Source organism: Euleptes europaea, chromosome 9, assembly GCF_029931775.1.
Source record: "Euleptes europaea isolate rEulEur1 chromosome 9, rEulEur1.hap1, whole genome shotgun sequence".
NCBI classification, from domain to species: Eukaryota; Metazoa; Chordata; class Lepidosauria; order Squamata; family Sphaerodactylidae; genus Euleptes; species Euleptes europaea.
The window spans coordinates 13,123,969-13,146,589 of NC_079320.1; the positions used below are offsets into that span (position 1 = coordinate 13,123,969).

General features: G+C 43.3%; 1 protein-coding gene across 1 annotated transcript; it reads right to left on the minus strand.

Annotated features, from left to right (window-relative positions):
• Positions 1 to 12,515: 12,515 nt before the first annotated feature.
• Positions 12,516 to 20,917, minus strand: LOC130482543 (placenta-specific gene 8 protein-like). The gene is made up of 4 exons (XM_056855304.1): positions 20,812 to 20,917; positions 16,968 to 17,092; positions 13,889 to 13,997; positions 12,516 to 12,546 (listed from the first exon to the last, which is right to left on the minus strand). Exons 1-3 carry the CDS (start codon positions 20,915 to 20,917, stop codon positions 13,893 to 13,895), a joined length of 336 nt encoding a protein of 111 aa, XP_056711282.1. The 3' UTR covers positions 12,516 to 12,546; positions 13,889 to 13,892.
• Positions 20,918 to 22,621: the final 1,704 nt, after the last annotated feature.

Consider the following 22,621-nt stretch of genomic DNA (forward strand, 5'->3'; position numbering starts at 1 on the left):
GTGTAGGAGTGGGGAAATCAACCCGGTTCACCAGATTAGATACTGCTGCTCATATGGAGGAGAGGGGAATCAAAACTGGTTCTCCAGATTAGAGTCCACCTCTCTTAACCACTGCACCACGCTGGCACCATACTGGACCCGGCATTCTTTTCCCAATGACTCTTGACAGAATGCCTACAGGATATAAACACAAGTGATCCAGAAGAGAACCTTTGGGCCAGTCATGATGGATCCAGGAAATGTAGGTGCTCTTTTGGGAGCAGTCAAAAGGAAGAATGGAGGTAGATTGGGGTGGGAGATGGAGCTGGGAACTGCTGAATCCTGAAGGCCATAGACTGCAGGTAACACCCAGAGTGGAAGTCCTTTCCAGTAACCACCACAATCCTGGTGCCTTTGAAGAGAAAGGTAGAGAAAGACTCCAGGGACAACTCTATGGGGCAAGGTAGGGTGAAAGAGGTCCATGGACTGAGACAGGAACATAAGGAGATCATGTGTCTATTATGTGCTCTCAAGTCACTTCCAACCTATGGTGACCCTATTAATTAATGACCTCCAAAACATCCTATCATTAACAGCCTTGCTCAGGTCTTGCAAACTGTGGGCTGTGGCTTCCTTGATGTAGTCAACCCATCTCATGTTGGGTCTTCCTCTTTTCCTGCTGCCTTCAACTTTTCCCAGCCTTATTCTTTGATGCATAAGATCACACAAAATAATTAATGATATTATGTCATGTAGGGGAAAAATAATCACCAGGAATACCATCGGATTTGGCAGTCTAACAAGAGTAGCTGGGAATGTCCTTTCCACAACAACCTTCATCACTTGCGTGCCTCTTTTTTTGTTTCTCTTCCACATTTGTTTTACTTCCTCTAGTGGTCGTTCCTGACCACTTTAAAAATGCCCAGAAATAAACTGGAGAAACACTGATGTAATATTGAAGCAACCACTAGAAGGAGCAAAACACAAGTGGAAAAGGAAAAATAACAATGCAGTAGGGCACACAAGCAACAAAAATAAGTGCAAAAAAGCAGAAAGATGGGTTTTGAATGTCTTTTTTCAATGGATGTATGGAGTATGTGCTAGTTCCAAAACCAATGCCATGCTAATTGTGATTCATGGTAAACTGTGAACATTACAAATTGCATTATAAATTGTAGGGAAAGCTAGGGCTTTTCTGCATTCTCATTTTCCTCCCTTGTGTCTTTCTGTTGCTTGGGTGGGGGGGTTTCCCCGTTTTTCTCCCTCTAGTGGTTGATTTGATATTACATCGGTTTATGTCCGACATATCTCCCTGCAGATTTAAACACTGGTTTTTATGCCAGACACAAAGAGATGTACTGTTGAATTGACCACTAGAGAGAGCAAAACATGTGCAGAACAGAAAAATAACCCCTGAAGCAACAGGAACACACAAGCAAGGATAATGAGAATGCGGAAAAGCCCCTAGATCTTGAAGTTTGTTGCACCTTTTGAAAGGCTGCGTCCACACAGAGGTTTTGGTCCAGTTTGACATCCAAACCAGAGCAGGCTTTTTTGGGCGCATTTGCACAGCATAATCCCTTAACTGTCCTCTTTCAGTTTTCCTCTGCTTTGCTGCAGTCTTTCTTAAAACCAGTTTGATATGATCTTTTGGAAAGACTGCAGTCAAACCATGTGTGTATGCCATGTGGACAGAAGATGTGCCCGTTTGCAGGCTCTGGCCATGTCAACACCATTTTCCTTCCCTCAGCCATACCTAATATTGCCAGCCCCGAGTGGGGCCTGAAGATCTCCTGGAATTACAACTAGGTAGTCTCCAGAATACACAGATCACTTCCTCTGGAGAAAATGGCTGGTTTGGAGAGTAGGTTCAGCGGTATTATAACCTGCTGAAGTCCCTCCCCCTCCCCAAGCCCCACCCTCCCCAAGCTCCTCCCTCAGCTCCTCGGGAATTTTCCAGCTCGGTGTTGACAACCCTACCCATGCCCCCCCTGGGTTGCCAGATCCCCCCTCTTTTAGGGAGGTTTTAGGGAGCGGGGCTGGGGCAGCTGCATGCACACACTATTGCCGCTCTGGAGCAACTGGGGGGATTGGCAGGCAATTGCCTGCCGAAACCACCCACCTGGCAACCCTACTACCCCCCCCACCCACGAACAAGGGCTTTTCAAGGTTTTTAAAATCAAAATTGGCAATTGACATATCCCTATAGAGTGATAACATTATAACTGCCTGCTAGGTTCTCTGAATTCCCAGCTTTCAGGTTTTTTTAAGTCTTATACACAAAAAAAATACAAAAAAGTTGGTCAGCAGGAAAGGTTGTATTGGCTGCTGTATTGTATTGGCTTAAAGGAGAGGTTGTATTGGCTGCTGACCTAAACAGAAATGTTTTGTAATAATCTTAATTCCTCCGTCAGATACTAGTTCCAAGAATCATTCAATCCTGTTTGTTAAATGTACATTGCAAACAGTTAAAGAGAGATTTTCATCAGATAAGGATGATACCTAAGGAGATTTGCATCAGGTAAGGATCATTTGGATAGACATTAATCCTACTCAGGGATTGATTTCCTTTTCACAATACCTCACGATATAAGAGATTCTATAAATATAAAAATAGATCCTATGCTTTGGGCTGACCATGCCTAGGATACAGGTTTGAATTTTAAAAGGAAAGAGGCAGAAAGTAGCAAATTGTAATGATTACAAGAAAAAGATAATCTCCCTAGTAATAAACAAATTTTAGGTGTTGCAAAGGACATATTAAAATTACTTGGTCATATAGCACTGCAAAGACAAGGTTCTATAAACAAATAACATTTGAATTTGCAAATACATGCAAACTACTTGCAAAATTATTGGGTTGGATTCCATAGATCTCATGTATAGATGGGCAGAGAAATTATACAGGAATTTCTTCTATAGTATGAAAAATCGCATCAGGTGAATAACCCTACACTGGAAGCTATTAAAAACTTTCTTAAAAAACTAATATTTCTTAAAAAATGTTAAATGAGTCGTTTTCTACCCCATAGTGGGATGTACTAAAACGAAAGACAAGTCAGCCCATTGGAAGCAATGGGAGAGGCTGCCCAGCCCATTGAAGATAATGGGAGCAGAGAGGTACATCCCTCTATAGTAGAACCACGTCACATTTTAGACATTTTTTCGTTCGCAGAATTCACAGCTATTAGGGCTGTGCTTTTAAAGGGAAGACCAGAGATGGAAGGATGTTCTTTTTAACTTGATCCTCTGTCTGCATTTCCCACTGAAATGCATTCTCTTCTAGATGTTTTTTAACCATGTTGGGGGAAACTTACGGGTTCATGTCTCCCCCTTTCATTTCTAGCTCCACATGCTGCATTCACTAAAATACAAAAAAAATCTACAAACAGGAGAATAAAACTGCCCTTAAGAAAACACCTGGCCAGGTTGTTTTATAACTCACTTTTAACATTTCTTATGAAGGCTTTATCTCTTTTACTGATCAATGCATGTATTCATGCTCTTCATATTTTTATAAAGGACCATTCTCTGTGGGGATGGCCAAATTATGGAACATTCTGCCAGAGGCTATTGGGAAGACCACCATGCTTATATGGTTTTGCCAAAAGTGCAAAATAGAATTCTTCAGGAGGGCATTCTTGAAGCAGAGCTGTGGTGTAATGAGAGTTGATCTCTTCGAGGGATACTCTGTTTTTCCCCCTCCAGTTCTTCAGTTTTAAGAGGTGTGAGGTATAATGCCATAAAGCCCACCCTCCGAAGGTGCAATTTTCTCCAGGGAAACTGATCTCGGTATTCTGGAGATCAGTTGTAATTCTGGGAGCCCACCTGGAGGTCAGCAACCCTAGCCTCCTGATACCCCTTGGCATCTGGCTGATTTGTAGAGTTGCCAACCTGCAGGTAGTGAAGGAGAAAAAAGACACCTCTGTACTATTATCAGGAGGATGAGAAAACCAGTACAGGAGCAATGCTGCTAACAATGCCAATATATTATAGCTACATATACACTTTACAGTATGTGGTAATGAAACCACCAACAACACATACATTCAGTACAACAGTGGATGTACAAAATTTCCACAGCTCATTTGAATTCCATCTGGGAAGTATCAAATAAGTCCTTTAAAGTAATTATCTTAGTCTTTTCTCAAAACAGATGCTGCAAGATGAACAGTCAAGGAGAATACGATCGTTTTGGAGCACAAGGTCTCCGTTCTTCATCAGTTCTTCAAAAGCTGCAATGCATGCAATCCTATATCAACATCCATGATATCAGGTTTCAAAGAATAACCTTTTCAAAGAATAACCTTTTCCAGAATAAAGTGAATAATACTTCCCCAGAGGGGTAAGATGCTGAGTTCCTTCCACTCCTGGTAAGGACTCAAGTGGCGTTATTCACATAGCATATTCAGTAAACTGTAGCTATAATATATTGGCATTGTTAGTAACCTGCAGGTAGTAGCTGGAGATCTCCCAGAATTACAACTGATCTCCAGCCGATAGAGATCAGTTCACCTGGAGAAAATGGCCGCTTTAACAATTGGACTCTATGGCATTGAAGTCCCTCCCCTCCCCAAACCCCGCCTTCCTCAGACTCTGCCCCAAAACCTGCTGCTGGTGGCGAAGAGGGACCTGGCAACCCTACTGATTTGCCCTCCGATGCCTGAGGCACCAGCAGGAGGAAATGCGGGGGGAGAGGGCAATGAAACATGTGCCAGCATCGTGATTAACTTTTTATGGCTTGTTTCCGGTGGGTAGCTGTTAGTCTGTAGCAGTAGAACAAAAATTCGCGCCGTAAAGACCAACATTTTTTATAAATGGCTTGGTCTTCTCGTGTTCACCTCAGCAATTTCAGAGCTACTCAATACCTTCCGATTTTTGCAATGGTCCAGTTTTTGCAACTAGAATATATATTTTTTAATCAAACAAATGTAATCGAGATTTGCCTGACTTGTAGAATTTGTTTATACAGTTAGTTCTTTTGCTTGCCAAATCCGCATGTCAAGGTACATATATACATATAAGCAATTAAAAGCAGCATTGTTTCTGTGTGTATCATCCCATGTTCTTAAATGGGAATCAACAATCTTTTACAATACTTTATGCCACACACATTTGCAGCTTTCAATTCTGATAGAGTAGGTAATATTATGCAGGGCTGAGCTTAGAGGCAAGTTAACAGAAACTGGAATTAGCAATATATAATTTGATTAATTATGTATGCTAGGTTAAGTCTTTAATACAAAAAAGCAATGATTTATTACATTGAATAGTAAAAAGCAGTTAAAAACATTGGCTCTTAATAATAGCAGCTATCTTATTTTACGGGAGCAATCTATTGATTTGCAGCTAGTATGTTGCTAATACTCGACATCCTTCGGAAGGTTTAATACACTGGATGTTTGGATAGTATGTATGTTATATTTCTTTTCTCTTTAATAAAAATGTATTTTAAAACTTTTTCCAGCTTTCAAATGAAACATTAAGACAGATCTTATTTCACTGTAGTTTCGCTTTCCAAGAAATCTCTAACAACAACTCAGTACTTTTAACTATTTACAGCAAATTACTTTGTAATGCTAAACAGGTAAAGTGCAAAAATCCAAGCTACTTACCAAGTGCTTAGAACGTGATGGCGCTCCCCCCGCTTTTGAAATCTGGTATAACTGTAAATGTATTTTTATCTAGAAACCAACTTGTGTAAGACTGTGATTGGCTATTTATGTTCAAGGAAGTTGCCTGAAAGTCAAAAATCGCTGAAGCTGATAGCTTCTCTTTGATCACAGATCAGGTTTGTAGCACACAGAATGGGGAAGTGTTTTGTGCCATTCAGGCGAGTAGTTCACACCAAACAAAGGGGGTAGTGCTTATTTCTGTGTTTCGTATGTTCAAGAAAAGGCGAGTTATACAGAAACGAAACTGACGGGAATACTTTTAGCTTGTTTTGCCACCTTAATCATAATTTCTTCTGGGTAAAGAATTTTATTTATTTATTTACATGTAATATTCCTATCCTGCCTTCGGACCATGCGATCTAGAGAGTGATACCTTAAACATTTAAAAGTAATCACAAGATACTGCACGTTAAAGTGATCAAATATTAAATAAAATAGTTGTAAAACATCTAACAGTAGTGTTGCCAACGTCCAGGTACTGGTAACCAGTGCTAATCGGTATATAGTTATTGCTGTGTTCCGTATGGAAAAATACCGAAACAATAAACAAAATTTACAACTAAACCTTGTTTGCTTTTACTGGATGTTGTATATACTTCAAACTTTATTTCCCGGGATTGGGTAAAGTTTCAATAATCTTTATCAAGGCATTAACCTAATAAATAATAATGAAAACATTTATAATCAAATACAAACACCATAGATTAATTCCTTTTACCTTTACCATACTTACTGAATTGGAGGCAACAGCCTTCCCCTGCCGGTCACAACTGAAAAGTGCCGGACCTAACATGAGGTCCCCATACTTTTTATTCATCTTAATGCATTTAACTTTTTTCAAAAAGAGGACAGATCCTTTCAATACATAAAGAAAAGCTGACAAGCCCAAGAGTGTTATATTTAAAGGAGCCGACATGGTGGATATGTAATGTATGGTGGATATGTAAAAAAATTAATTTTTTTGGAAAAAAGTAATAAGAGAAACTAATAATTTGATTAATATTAGAGTAAAAAGGAATCCCACATTTTGTTTATTGGGGATTCCACAAGATGATAAGGTCATATGTCAATACAGTTTTGCTGCTGCAAGAATCATAATAGCAAAAGTTTGGCAGCAAGTAAATAAACCAATTAATGACTGGAGAGAGAAATTATGGATGTATATGAAGATGGCCAAACTAACAGAATTCCTACATGGAAAAGATAAGGAAGAATTTAAAAAAATATGGGCGAAGGCCATCACATATTGGGATAAACTGGCGAAAATGGATTTTACTATTTTAGTTAATGAGTTATAGAAACAACGTTTATATTTTTCTGTTAATGTTAACATTGTAATCTTTAAACTGTTCAGACACTTCTCCGGAAGTCTGGTGATGGGTCACTTTCTATGGTGGGTGGAGGGCTGAAAGGGCATTTTTGAATTTTGATTGTATTAAGTAGTTTAAATAATTGATACTCTTTTGTATTTTTTATGATTGTATATGTTTGTTTTGTTTTATCTTTTATATTTTATGTTATAAAAATAAAAATAAAAATAAAAAAAGTGTTATATTTAAAAATATATTTTGATTCCATTCTGGATAATGCCTTTTCAGCAGAAATTTGTGCAGAACACCTATCTACTGAATCCAAAACACAATTGCTAATTTTGTTACAATCATGATTGCAGAAACCCTTGGTAGCACTAGGAAAACAAGATGGAGATAGCTTGGCTAACTCAGATAACAACCAAGGGATCAGATGTGAAAATGACAAATAGGTCTTTACCACAAGGTTCCTTCAAATGTGGAAACGGTAAAAGATGCACAAATACGCTTGAGGGGCATGAAACTGAGATATGGCAAACATTATATTACTAATTTTTACAACTGAAACTCTGCCCGTGTAATTTATTATGTATTATGTGAATGTTCAAAGGGCTACATTGTGCAAACGACACGCCCCGTTATATTGAGGATCATGGAACACCTGTCTCGCGTTAGAAGGAAGGAACCGTCGGCTCCTTTAACAAAACATTGTTGGGACAACAACCATGCTTGTAACAAAATTAGGTTTTGTGTTTTGGATTCAGTAGATAGGTGTTCTACACAAAATTCTGCTGAAAAGGCATTATCCAGAATGGAATCAAAATATATTTTTAAATATAACACTCTTGAGCCAGTGGGATTTAACAGTGCACTGGGCTGGTCAGCTTTTCTTTAAGTATTGAAAGGATCTGTCCTCTTTTTGAAAAAGTTAAGAAGTTAAATGCATTAAGATGAATAAAAAGTATAGGGACCTCATGTTAGGTCCGGCACTTTTCAGTTGTGACCGGCAGGGGAAGGCTGTTGCCTCCAATTCAGTAAGTATGGTAAAGGTAAAAGGAATTAATCTATGGCGTTTGTATTTGATTATAAATGTTTTCATTATTATTTTTTAGGTTAATGCCTTGATAAAGATTATTGAAACTTTACCCAATCCCGGGAAATAAAGTTTGAAGTATATACAACATCCAGTAAAAGCAAACAAGGTTTAGTTGTAAATTTTGTTTATTGTTTCGGTATGTTTCCATACGGAACACAGCAATAACATCCAGGTACTAGCTGGCGATCTCCTGATATTACAACAGATCTCCAGCCCATAGAGACCAGTTCACCTGGAGAAAATGACCACATTGGCAACTGGACTCTATGGTATTGAAGTCCCTCCCCTCCCTAAACCCCATCCTCCTCAGGCTCTGCTCCCAAAACCTCCTGCTGGTGGTGAAGAGAGACCTGGCAACCCTAAAACAGAGGTAAAACAGCAGCAATATAACTTAAAGTTCTGTTTTAGCTTGGGGTCAGGGTACCAGGGCTCAGTCCAGGGATTAGGGTTGCCAGGTCCTGAGGAGCCTGAGGAGGGTGGGGTTTGGGGAGGGGAGGGACTTCAAGGCCATAGAGTCCAATTGCCAAAGTGGCCATTTTCTCCAGGTGGACTAATCTCTATCGGCTGGAGAACAGTTCTAATAGCAGGAGATCTACTATTACCTGGAGGATGGCAACCCTACCAGGGATGCAAGAAGCCAGAGGTGGAGTCAAAAGCAGTCCATGATTGGATTTTCCAAGGAGTCATATGAGGGTTTGAAGGCCAATGGCAGGAGATGATGTCAAAAGGCAGACACAGTCTAAAAAGGGAAGGGCAAATTTAAGCTTGGTCTGGACTTGGTCTGCTGACAGCTGATGTTGCCCAGCCTGAACACATGTCCCGTTAGATCAGACCAGTGGTCCATCTAGTTCAGCATCCTGTTTCACACAGTGGCCAACCAGTTGCCCCAGAGGGCTAACAAACTGGGCATAAAGGCATTGGCCTTCCACTGCTGTTGCCTCCTGGGTCTGATATTCAGAGGTTTACTGCATCTGAATACGGAGGTTCCCTTTAGTCACTATGGCTGGTAGCCATTGATGGATCTATTCTCCATGGATCTATTTAATCCCACTTTAAAACCATCTATGCTTGTGGTCATTGTGATGTCCACTGGTACCGAATTCCACAATTCAATTAATTATTGAGTGAAGAAATATGTCCTGGATTTATTGTCCATCAAATTCATTGGATACTCCTAGTATGCAAGGCAACTAGTAGTATGAGAGAGGTAGAAAAAAAATCTCATTATCCACTTTCTCCAGCCCATGCATAATGCTATAAATCTCTATCTTGCCTCCCTGGTGTGTGTAAAGGGCCGTCAAGTCGCAGCCAACTTCTGGAGATCACATAGGATTTTCAAGGCAAGTGATTAAGCAGAGGTGGTTTACCATTGCCTTCCTCTGCAAAGTCTACCTTGGTGTATGATTTATTTGCAGTCATAGACCATCAAATAGAGTGAATTTACATAGCTAAATAGTACAGGGTAAAGCAAGTACAAAATACAATTGAAATTAAAATGCTTAAAAATGGCAAAGGTTACAAAAGTACCTAGCCAGTTAATATCAAATAGAACAAATACTGAATATAGTTAAAATTGTAATACTTATTAAAAGCAAAAGATTACAAAGGATAAATCTGTCAAAAATAAACTTACTTAAATATATAGATACATACAGTATGCATTCATTATTTCCTTGACTATTGTACTTAAGTGATCTCTGCCTTATTTTAATTGCTAGCCAAGCAAATCTGGCCATGCTAGCAGATAAGTTATCCATTTTATCTGATAGGAAGAGCACTAGACGTCATTTTCTCAGAGATCTGGGGCACTAATAATGAAATCTATGAACCTGTGTAGATATGATCATATAATTTACACTCAAATAGCACTTGTTCAGTGGTTTTAAGCACACCCTGTTTACTTATGCACCTGCGTACTTCTGATGGTCATTTGTTATATATCCCATCTAGAAACGTGGAAGGCAGGGCATTTTGCCAAAGAAGTATAAAGGCTCTGCAGTATTCTGGATTTGTAATATTAGACAGATATTGCATAGTAATATTTCTAATAAGCAGATCCTTTCTAGTCTACCTTGGTGGTCTCCCATCCAAGTACCGACCCTCCTTAGCTTCTGAGATCCAATGAGATCATGCTGTACTATACCATTCCACATTTCCTTGTTGCCTTGCAGGCTACTAAACATCTGTGCAGTAGGTAATATTGATTCTCCTACTAGATAATGGGTGAAGTCATGAAATGATGTGGGAAAGGGGAAGCATAACTTCCATAAGGCACGTGTGAAATAATGTTGATAAAATGGATTTAAACAAATGACAAATGGTAAGACCTTTTTAAAAGCACAGCATTTAGAAACCCTGGCTCAACAATTGATTTGCTCACTCTTAATTTATACTTGTTGAACAACATACAACAATAGGTATGTGGGGGGACTAGGACTCCCATCAGGTTGTGTGAAACCATGCATGTATAAAATACTGCTGATTGACTTGTACAGTACTATGCCACATGAATAAGCAAGAACATACCCAATGACCTTGTTTAAGCTGCTTATAACAGCTGAACTGACTGATGAAAAACTGGCTCCCTGCTAGCAACTGACTAGCAGAATGTAAGCTGAACTGGAAGGTGTTCAAGCTTCCTTAGTATCAACATCTTAATCATAATGGTTTCTTACTTCTATGCTTTTTCCAGCTCTTGACAAGAATATGTCAACAAATAAAGAAAATGAAACAATGGACCACAGACTAGTGGAAACAGTCAATTGACATTCCAATTCCCAAAAAAGGAGACGTCAAAGACTGCAGCAACTATCAGACCATCACATTAATTTCATGTAAATAGAGAAACGGCTCCCATGTTATATTCTGAACATGTAATTAAATAGGAATTAAGATTTCTTTTTTAAGGAAGAAGGGGGGGGGAACAGGAGTTGGGGTCAACAAGGAAGTCTCAGCTGCAGTTGTAATGGGTCTGGGGAATAGAGTTGCCAGGTCCCTCTTCACCACTGGTGGGAGGTATTTGGGGTGGAGCCTGAGCAATTAGTAAGGGCTGCAGCATTAATCACTGTGCTCTTGGGTCCTGTCTGTTCCTTCTGACACCTGTGGCTTGAAAACAAATCCCCAGCCAATTGGTTGAAAGAAGGGGAGAATTTGATCACTTCTCCCCATCTCTAGACTTCTATAGAATTTTATTTCTGACAGTGGGGATTCCCTGTCCTCAGCTGGTGGTTTCCCCTTGCTGCTTCTATAGCTGGTGGGAGAAAAATAGTTTGAAAATTGCTGTTGGGTGATGGCATGATGTGACTTCCTGGTATGGTTGCCAGGTCCCTCTTCACCACCGGTGGGAGGTTTTGGGGCAGAGCCTGAGGAGGGTGGGGTTTGGGGAGGGGAGGGACTTCAATGCCGTAGAGTCCAATACCAAAGAGGCCATTTTCTCCAGGTGAACTGATCTCTATCAGTTGGAGATCAGTTGTAATAGCAGGGGATCTCCAGCTAGTATCTGGAGGTTGTCAACCCTACTTCTAGGGAAATCTGGAAGTGATATCAGTCTGCTCTAGTAATTGCTGGAAACTACAGTTTTACTAAAGAGCTTCCATCAGTGCCTAGAGAAGTGTGACATCACTTCTGTTTTTTTCCAGAAGTGCCATCACACTTTCACATGATGGTGCCCCTCCCATGACTTCCCCCTTCCCAGACTCTCGCTGGTTGCCAGCTGCTGGAATGCCCTGGATCTTTGTTGCATACAATAGAATCAGGGAGCTGAGTGGACTTTTCTGTAAGGCAGAGGGAACTTAGGAGCAATAGTTCTTATTATGAATGGACTGGACTCCCAGATAGCTTTGAGAGAATTTCCAGCAGATATGGCTACCAATTGTGTTAATGATTAAATGAGCCGTAAGTGACATCACTGTGTTGGTATCACACTCTAGGATTCACCTTACCATAGAGTTTTAAATAAATCCTAGAGGGTCATGCCAACACGGTAACATCACTTCCGGGTTCACACCAGAAGTGATGTCACAGTGTTAGCACAACAGTATTTGTCGCAACTCCACCCCGTCCCCTCCCGTCTCTGAGGAGTTGTCAATGATGGGTTAGCAACCCTATATGTGTGTGGGTGTAAACCAAAGAACATTTTCCTGGGAGTAGGTCTCATTGAATAAAATGGGAATTACATCTGAGTAGACCTTCTTCGGATTGCTCCCTGTTATCTCTGTTTCAGGAAATATTATGACTGAAGTTTAAAAGCAGAATTTTACTTTTTTTTATTTATTTCCAAACAAAACTTTCCATTAACAAAATCACATATTCAAAATAGAATCTGCATTAAGTAGAATACATTATTTTCCAGTTAAAAATATCCTTTATAGCAGTTACTGGAGAGCATACTTCTGGCATATTGGTCAAAGCTGTGAGATCAACTTCTTCATTATGGTTATGCATCACTGCTAGCACTAGAATATACAGTTGCCGTACAGAAGCAAATCTGAAAAAGAGAGGAAACAAACATTCAAAGGAGATAACCAACTTTCATAATATACAGAAGCAACTCAAATTCACTCTTAGGCAATTTTTTTCATCGTTCTGTGTGTGTTGGTGTAAGCTGCGCTGCAGGCCAAACAGGTAGAAAAGCAAGACATCCATTTGGATGTAAATCAGGGGTGGGGAACGTCAGACTGGGGGGGGAGTCACTTAAGGCCCCTGAAATCATTTGGTCTGGACCTTTGTGGGTCCTGGCAGATCTCTAGCTCTGAAGGATCTAAGCCTCTATTCAAGGCAGATGTGAGTTTGTTTTGTCAGAAAATGAACCTTTTTCCCCCCTTGCAGAAGAGTCATTAGCTATGGAGCTGCTAGGACTGCCCAAGAAACTGTTAACCCTTTCCCACTCAGGCCATGGAGAAACGTATTCCCTCTGTACTACAAGAGGGCTGGGGGCAGAAGTGGTGACAATGGAGGGGTTAAAGGGGCAGGGGCAGAATGCACGGGGTGGGGGGAGTTCTTAGCCAGTGTGTCCTCATTTCATCCCTGCAGGCGGAGGTAGCAGGAGCTGGCTGTAGAATCTGGCCCAACCATGCAGAGCAGGAGCAACTCTGGCGTGCGGCTGGATGGCTACACTTGGCTGGTGCAACAGACCATCCTGTGCTACCAGGTGGGTGAGTGCACCACCAGTTGGATGCCTGCCTGCTTGCCCGTGCCGGGGGGGGGGGAGACATCTGGGGCAGCTGCCTGCTTGGGGCTTGGTCGGCTAATTTTTAAGTTGATAATTTTGTATGGCCCGCGAATGATGTTATAAATATCCAAATGGCCCTTGGCGGAAAAAAGGTTCCCCACCCCTGATGTATATAAACTAGCCAGCCTCAGGGCTGGACTGTGCACAACCCACAGGGCTGAACTGTGCACAACCCACAAAGTGTGTGTGTGGGTGTGTTGTCAAGTCACAGTTGACTCACGGCGACCCCGTAAGGATTCAAGGCAAGAGACATTTGGAGGTGGTTTGCCATTGCCTACCTCCGCGTGGGCTGAGAGAGTTCTGAGAGAACTGTGACTGACCCAAGGTCACCCAAGACTTCATGTGGAGCAGTGGGGAATTGAACCTGCTTCTCCTGATTAGAGTCTGCCTCCTTAACCACTACAGCATGCTGGCTCTCTGACCCACAAAGATGTGTATCAAAACCCTGCTGGCTGATCAGTATTAAGGGGAAACAGCTTTTTGGTAGGGATGCCAAGTTTCCCTCCTTATGGCCATTATATGTGGATCAGTAATACTGTACTGTGATTCCAGAGCAGTTGAAAACAAAGCTACCAACCCTACAAACAAAGCCACCAACCTTCCTAGAACATTCCCATGTCTTTCCTCCTGTTGATGTCTCTCTTTAGCTGACAGAGGGAACACAGAGGGCAACAGCCTGTAGCAATGAAGTCCCCCATGAGAGATCCCTATTTGGAGAAGAAAAAAAACTTTTGACATCAGCATTTTCAGAGAAAACATTTATACACAGGACAAGTGAGAAATCCCTAAGCATGCTTTTTCTTTTTTCTTTTTTTGGCCGCCAAGTCACAGCTGACTTATGGTTACCTTGCAGGATTTTCAAGGCAAGAGACGTTAAGAGGTGGTTTGCCATTGCCTGCCTCTGCATCAGTACCCTGGTATTCCTTGGAGGTCTCCCATCCAAGAAGGAGGAGGAGAGTTGGTTTTAATATGCCTACTTTCTCTACCACTTAAGGAAGAATCAAACCGGCTTACAATCACCTTCCCTTCCCCTCCCTGTGAGGTAGGTGGGGCTGAGAGAGCTCTAAGAGAGCTGTGACTAGCCCAAGGTCACCCTGCTGGCTTCATGTGTAGGAGCGGGAAAACAAATTAAGTTCGCCAGATTAGCCTCCGCCGCTCATGTGGAGGAGTGGGGAATCAAACCCGGTTCTCCAGATCAGAGTCCACAGCTCCAAACCACTGCTCTTAACCACTACACCATGCTGGCTCTTGACAGGGCTGTGGCTGAGCGTGTGTGACTGGCCCACAGTCACCTAGCAAGTTTCCATGGAAGAGTGGGGATTCGAACCTGGGTTTCCCAGATCCTAGTCTGACACCTTAACCACTACACCACACTGGCTCACCATAAGTATGCATACTCAGACATAAATTCCGGTGGGTTGGATTCAGCAATGCATGAAGGGGGAAGAAAATGTATTTAGCACAGTTCCACTTTCACAAGCCATAGCACAATGACATATCAATGTGCATATGGAGCAATGAATGTACAAGAAGTAGTCTGCTTGAGTTTATTTAATTTGTCATTTGGAATTGTGTCAAAAGAAATCCCTTGTGCTATGTCTTGAGCACACAGAATACAGTGAGGATGCAATAACTTTCATTTTATCACAAGTAGACAGCAGACAAAGGGAGCTTTGACTCTCAAAAGCTTATACCCTGAAAATTTTATTGGTCTCTAAGGTGCTACTGGACTCGAATCTAGCTCTTATGCGAGGACTGTCAGGCATGCAGAAAGCAGAAAGCAGAGTCCAATCAACACCTCTAGATCGGTGTACGTTTTGCAAAGATTGCTTCATCAGTTGGTCTCCAAATATCAATGGCCCTCAAGGGTTCTCCTGTCTTCCTAAGGGGTAGACGGATCTAAACCCCTTAGGAAGACAGGAGAACCCTTGAAGTCCATTGATCATATTGTGTGAGGTATTGTATACCCTTATAAACTGGAGACACTATAGCAATTCGCAGTGATGATAAATATTTTGGAGACCAACTGATGAAGCAATTTTTGCGAAACGTACACCGATCTAGAGGTCATCTTGTTGATTGGACTCTACTTCTCACTGGAAACGCGGAGTGCACCGGCTGGGCACGTTCGCGACTTTGGAACAGTGGAACTAGCTACGGCTTACCACTTCCTTGGAACCACCTTGAAATACCAAATGACATATTCTTTCATGAACTTTGTTCCCCTGAGAAATTGACAGTTCTTTATTTGTGTTTGACGTTATGTAATATGTTTTACATTGCAGAGAGTTATAACAGATGTTATAAGTATTCAGTAAACTATTGTATCATTGATTCCAAACTAGAGCCTTCGTGCTGCTTTTTGCTAGCATTACCTGGTAGTTGGCAACCCTAGGTGGGGACAAGCATGCTGGCATGTGACATCACTTCCAGCAAAAACCACAAGTGATGTCAGGGGTGACACTTTAGGATATGCCTAAAAGTGAGTTTTCAGCAAATCCTAGACCATCTGACTTAGGGTTGCCACCCTCCAGGTACTAGCTGGAGATCTCCTGCTATTACAACTGATCTCCAGCTGATAGAGATCAGTTCACCTGGATAAAATAGCTGCTTTGGCAATTGGGCTCTATGGCATTGAAGGCCCCTCCCCAAACCTCGCCTTCCTCAGGCTCCGCCCCAAAAATCTCCAGGTATTTCCCAACCTGGAGCTGGCAGCCCTACCCAGACATCCTGATGTCACTTCTGGTTTTCACCAGAAGTGGAGTCGCCCCCATTTTTGGAGTAAAAATCCATTACCCCAGAAGCATCAGATCCCTTACTATCAGAATAATTAAGGTTGTCAACTTCCAGGTACTAAGTGGAGATCTCTTGCTATTACAAGTGATCTCCAGCGGATAGAGATCAGTTCCCCTGGAGAAAATAGCTGCTTTGGCAATTGGATGCTATAGCAATAAAGTCCTTCCCCTCCCCAAACCCCACCCTCCTCAGGCTCCGCTGGTAGCAAAGAGGGACCTGGCAACCCTAAGAATAACGTTAAGCGGATAAATATTGGGGGGAATTCAATAACCACTCAGTACATGTGATCTTGGGCCCCGTGGTGCAGAGTAGTAAGCTGCAGTACTGTAGTCAAAAGCTCTGCTCACGACCTGAGTTCGATCCCGACGGAAGTCAGTTTCAGGTAACCGACTCAAGGTTGACTCAGCCTTCCATCCTTCTGAGGTCAGTAAAATGAGTACCCAGCTTGCTGGGGGTAAAGGAAAGATGACTGTTGGCAAACCACCCCGTAAACAAAGTCTGCCTAGTAAACGTCAAGATGTGACATCACCCCATGGGTCAGTAATGACCTGGTGCTTGCACAGGGGACCACCTTTACCTTTACATATGACCTGGGACCTATTAGAGCCAGTTCAAGGTATTTTGTGCCCCAAACACCATGTCACTATTGGTTCTTCCTGCTCCAGCCCTGGCCAGCTTCTATGAGCTCCATGACAATGCCTAGTCCTACTGCATTATTCGCTGCTTATGTTGGCTGATTGCACTGTTTTATATCCTATAATCCACCTCGAGTCTCAGCGAGAAAGGCGGACTACAAACGAAGTACATAAATAAATACATACACATTGTCGCACAGGATTCAAGTAATAAGGAAGGGCAGCGCGGTGAGACAGTACACTTACCGGGATTCTGTATCTAGTCCGGTAGACGGATCTCATCGCCATGGTTGGGCCACATAAGCAGCATTCGTCCATGTCAGCCGCTACTTGGCATCCCAAGCAAGTGAAACAGAACAGTCCACAGAGGCCTAAGCAAAAGTTGGAGCAGAGCGTGAAAAATCTCTGGAGGAAGTCCCTCGGTAGGATGCAAAGCTGTTTTGAGGCAAAGTTTGACCCAACTGTTCTATACCTAGGGTTGCCAGGTCCCTCTTCGCTACCGACGGGATGTTTTGGGGGCGGAACCTGAGGAAGGAGGGGAGGGACTTTGATGCCATAGAGTCCAATTGGCAAAGCAGCCATTTTCTCCTGGTGAACTGATCTCTACTGGCTGGAGATCAGTTATAATAGCAGGAGATCGCCAGCTAGTACCTGGAGGTTGGCAACCCTATCTACACCCCTTATTAATTTTCCAAATTCTGGTACAGATTGGGGGGGGGGGCACCAGGGCTGGCCTCAACATATTCTGAGGTGGGTCAGCTGCCAGGGCCCAGGGCTTCAAGGAGGGCCCATTGCTGCCAACCCCCGCCCCACTTGCTAGCACTCTACCACCCGTGCTCCCATGCACTTCCTGGTAGGGTTGCCAGCACTGGCTTGGGAAACATCTGGAGAGTTTTGGGGTGGAGCCTGAGGAGGGTGGGGTTTGGGGAGGGACGTCAATGCCATAGAGTCCAATGGCCAAAGCAGCCATTTTCCCCAGGGGAACTGATCTCTATCAGCTGGAGATCAGTTGTAATAGCGGGAGATCTCCAGCTACTACCTGGAGGTTGGCAACCCGACTTCCTGGTAACACTGTGGGTGGTGCAGGTGGCTGCTTCCTCTCATGCCTCTTCTTCAGAATATCTAAGGGAGCCATGTTTTCCCCACAATCCCATTTTATTTCCTTTTTCCCTACTCCAGGCAGGGCTGTTCAGTTACATCAACTGATTCTGACCAATTTGTTTGGCTACAGGAGTTAGACTTTGAAGCATAATAAAAGCCAGATTTTGAGGGCAGGGCCTGGAGAAGCTGGAATTTGATGAAGATGTAATGTCACTTCTCAGTGATGCTCTAGGCATTTCCATATCCTCTACAGAAAAGACCACAGGGACATGCGGAAATGCTTAAGTGTCAACATGGAGGGCATTTTCTGGCCATTTCTCTCTCACTCCTCAATAAGGTTGCCAGGTGTCCGGTACTGTCCCGGACCGTCTGGTATTTTGACTGACCGTCCGGGGGGAAACCTGAAAAATGCCAGACATTGAAATGTCTGGTATTTTTTCAGCGTTTCCCCTCAAAAGTCAGTGAAAATACTGGACCGTCCAGATCAACTGGCAACTTTACCAGGCACAAAAGAGTGAAACACGCTGTTTGGGCTTGGAGGAGGCAGCCCAACTGTGAAGCTGGAGCTGACTGTGCCTACCAGGGCAAACAGCGAGCTCTGTGGTATTTGCTCTGGGAGGAGGAAACTGCAGCACCGGACGCTGCTTCGCACTGGGGCTGGGTGCTCCTGCCATAGGGTTGCCAGATCCCTCTTCGCCACCAGCGGGAGGTTATTGGGGCAGAGCCTGAGGAGGGCGGGGTTTGGGGAGGGACTTCAATGCCATAGAGTCCAATTGCCAAAGCGGCCATTTTCTCCAGGGGAACTGATCTCTATCGGCAGGAGATCTCCAGCTAGTACCTGGAGGTTGGCAACCCTATCCTGCCAGGACTAATAGTATAGAATAGAATCATAGACTCATAGAGTTGGAAGGGACCACCAGGGTCATCTAGTCCAACCACCTCCACAATGCAGGAATTTCACAACTACCTCCCCCCCCCACACTCCCCAGTGACCCCTACTCCATACCCAGAAGATGGCCAAGATGCCATTGTTTGCCCAGGGAGGAGGGGGTGGAGCCTCGATGGTCCCATATTTTTTAAAAATATCCGGCAACCCTACTCCTCAATTTCTCAAGGGTGGGGAACTGGGGTAGGGCAGTTCCCCACCTGGGGTAGGCCATTTGCCTGCCCACTCATTGTGGGCAGGCAAATGGCAAGCCCCCAAAAGGGAGATGTTTCCACATTCTCCCAAATCTACATAACAGGTTGGATTCATTCTACTTCTCTCAATTCCCCTCCTTACCACAGCCCTCAACCCATGTGGCTCTTATACTTGCAGGTCAATAATACCCAGGATAACCTTTTTTGGTGGCCAAAGGGAACCCTTCCTTCCTTTTATACTAGCAGAAAAGCTGGCTGACTTCAGCCCAAGAGTTGAACCTAGGTGGTAGCTGGAGATCAGTTCACTTGGAGATCAGTTCACTTGGAAGATCCTTGGAGATCAGTTCACTTGGAGAAAATGGCTGCTTTGGAATGTGGAATTTGTATTATACCCCATTGAAATCCCTCCCCAACCCCCACCTTCTTCAGGCTCTGCCCCTCCAGGGTAGCCAACCTCCAGGTACTAGCTGGAAATCTTCTGTTATTACAACTGATGTCCGGACGATAGAGATCACTTCCCCTGGAGAAAATGGCCGCTTTGCCATTGGACTCTATGGCATTGAAGTCCCTCCCCAAACCCCGCCCTCCAGGTATTTCCCAACCCACAGCTGGCAACCCTACCCAAACGCCTTCCTTCTGTGTTGAGGTGGAAGATCTCTCATCCTCAGAAGGTCTTGCACACCGGCACTGATTTGGAGAATAAGGCCTTTGGCTCCATGATGGAGAAAATGGGACGCGGACATCAGCAATGGCATGAAGTCACTTCCAGGAAAAACACAGATGTGACATCACACTTCTCTAGGAACAGCTGGAAACTCTATGATAAAACCACAGAGTTTTTGGTGATGTTTAAAGAGAGCTGATGTTACTTCTGTGTTTTCCCTGGAAGTGATGTCAGTTCTATCTGGGAATCACCAAAACAACTATGGTTTTACCGTAGAGTTTCCAGGGATTCCTAGAGATGTAATATAACTCCCAGGTTTGCTGGAAGCGACAACATGCCACCACTGATGGCTATTTTAAAATCTTTGATTTTCTCTTGCCGAAATTCTGGAGTCAGTCAGGTGAAAAGTAAAGGAAGCTTTATTAGCACTGTGGCCACAGGGCAACTCTGGGGTAGAGCCACCCTTAATGACTATAAATGCAAACTTATATAGACCTCTCTCAGGGGGTTTTCAGAGCATGCGCAAAGCAGTCCTTCACAGTGGAATTTTACTAGATATCCTCTTGTGGTACAGAAGCACAGATTGCTTTGATCTGGTCTAGGAGTTGCCTTGTGGTTAAGTGTGTCCTGTTACAAGGTACATTTCTCAGAGACAGGCTAGCAATACATTTACTAAGAAAGGCGAGAACATCCGGTTGCAAGTTGCATTGTTAACAAGGCAGAAACTTTCCACACACACTTGTGTAACTTTAACTCTCTTCATGATGGAGACAGAGAGGTCTCATTAGAAGCACGTGGTTGGCCATTGTGTGAACAGACTGCTGGACTTGACGGGCCTGGGTCTGATCCTGGAATCACACCCATCTATACTACAGACAGCTCAGTTGCGCATCAGCACGCGTACAACATGAAACTAGCACTAAGGTAGATACCGTTCCAGTCGGTTGTGAGATGTGGGATTTTATAAGCCTGATGAGTGCCTGGGTTTTGTTTGTAAGAAAGTATGACATCCGTATGCACAGGGCGTACCGATCATACCCCTCTGACCCATTCAGTCCTTCCCTTAGTAAACAGGCACCACCGACAAGACAAAGGAAAATTGTTTCTGTCATGCGAAGCTTCTGGTCTGGTCCAACAAGTCTGCGACACATCCCCCAAAGTTAAACAGTAGCATGGGTCACTCACATACGCCGACGTCACTGCAGCAGTCACATAAATCGGTCTGCCACTGGCCACTTTGTGGCTGGGTCACCACCATAACTGGTTGCGAACTTACGATCACAGGGTTCATTTTAAAGGGCCGCTGGTTAACACAGAGAGAAAGAGGGAGGCCAAACACATTTGTTAGCAAACAATCTGCATCCTGGAGTTATTTCTGGTTACACAGGAAAGGGGATGAGGTGGGGCCATGGCTCAGTGGTAGAATGTCTCCTTTGCATGCAGTAGGTCCCCGGTTCCATCCCTGGTAGTGGGTGATATAAAAGACTTGAGACGCTGGGAAGCCTCTGCCAGTCAGATGTTTTCCAGGATTCTTTATGACACATTGCTTAGCTACAAAGCCTATTTTGTAACTGAGTTTGCACTCTATAGGACAGCGCAACCATCTCTGGCTTTGTTGAGTGTTCTCGTACAATGCAGAAGTCAGTCTAACTCTTCACACTGTGAATTGACATCTGGGATCCACTGAATTCTGGCCTCGTTGTGTAGCCAGTGGTACTCCTATACACATGTATACAAGGCAGGGTTGCCAACTTCCAGGTGGAGCTCAGAGATCTCCTGGAATTATAACTGATCTTCAGACCACAGAGAACATTTTCTCTGGAGAAAATGGCTGCTTTGGAGGGTGGCCTGTATGGCATTATACCATGCTTAAATCTGGCCCCTCCCCTACATCTCACCCCAATCACCCCCCCCCCCCAATTCCCAGGAATTTCCCAGCCTGGAGTTGGCAACCCTAATACAAGATCTCCCCCTTTAGTTAAATGGAGGGGGCAGATCCATATTCTCACTCCACAACATGGAAGCAAAGGAGCTGACCACTTCTCTTTTTTCCAGATTTAAACTTTTCATTTCAGATGACACATTATAAGGCATATTACAGCAAAACAGCAGACTATGACAGCAAAGAGGTGAAAAGGGTAAGTGCAGAGAAAGTTGTATATTTAACAGCTTCACAAAAGAGTGTTGAAGTCCTGTTGAAATATGAGCATTACTCATGTTAAAAGAATAGCTTGATTACAAGATGCTCAGTGTGCAATAATATTATAGGAGATGTGATGAAATGTCAAATTCAATAAGGTTTGAACCAGATTAATGATTTATTTTGTTTATGGGTATCTGGCCCCAACAACATGATAAGTTGCCCTGGAGATGTCCCCATGTTAGGTAGAGAGGTGTGTTCTGGGCTTCGCAGGTGTATATGGGCCCAATCAGGATCAGGGCCCCCATGTTTGGAGAGAGGGGCTTAGACTTTCCCCTGTGCCATTTCCCTGACCTGAAATGGCTCCGGGGAATGCCTCAGAGTCCACCTTACAAAGGAGCTGTTTTCTCCAGGGGGACTGATCTCTGTTATCTGGAGATCGGTTGTAATTACAGGGGATCTGCAGGCCCCACCTGGAGGCTGGCAACCACACCTGTAGACACAACTGTGCAACGTATCATGTTGCAAAATGTATTTGAAAAAGGCAAGTGAACCATTTCTTTTTATGGAGGAGGCAGAGGATGGGTGGTAAGAACTTCCATGGGGAGAAAAATGGAAATAAAACAGTGAAGATGGGAAGCCTGAGGAATGTTGAAGGGCAGAGCAGGGGACAAACAGCTGAGGTGTTGTTTATTTATTTACAGTGAGGCAGCAGACCTGTAAGAGTTAAAAATTGAAAATTATTATTAAAAAGATCCAAAATCAGAGGGCCTCTGGAGAGATATATTTAGAATGAAGTAAAAGAAGCCAAAAAGAGATTACAGTCGAAGCCAGACAGTGTTGTTTGTTGGGCTC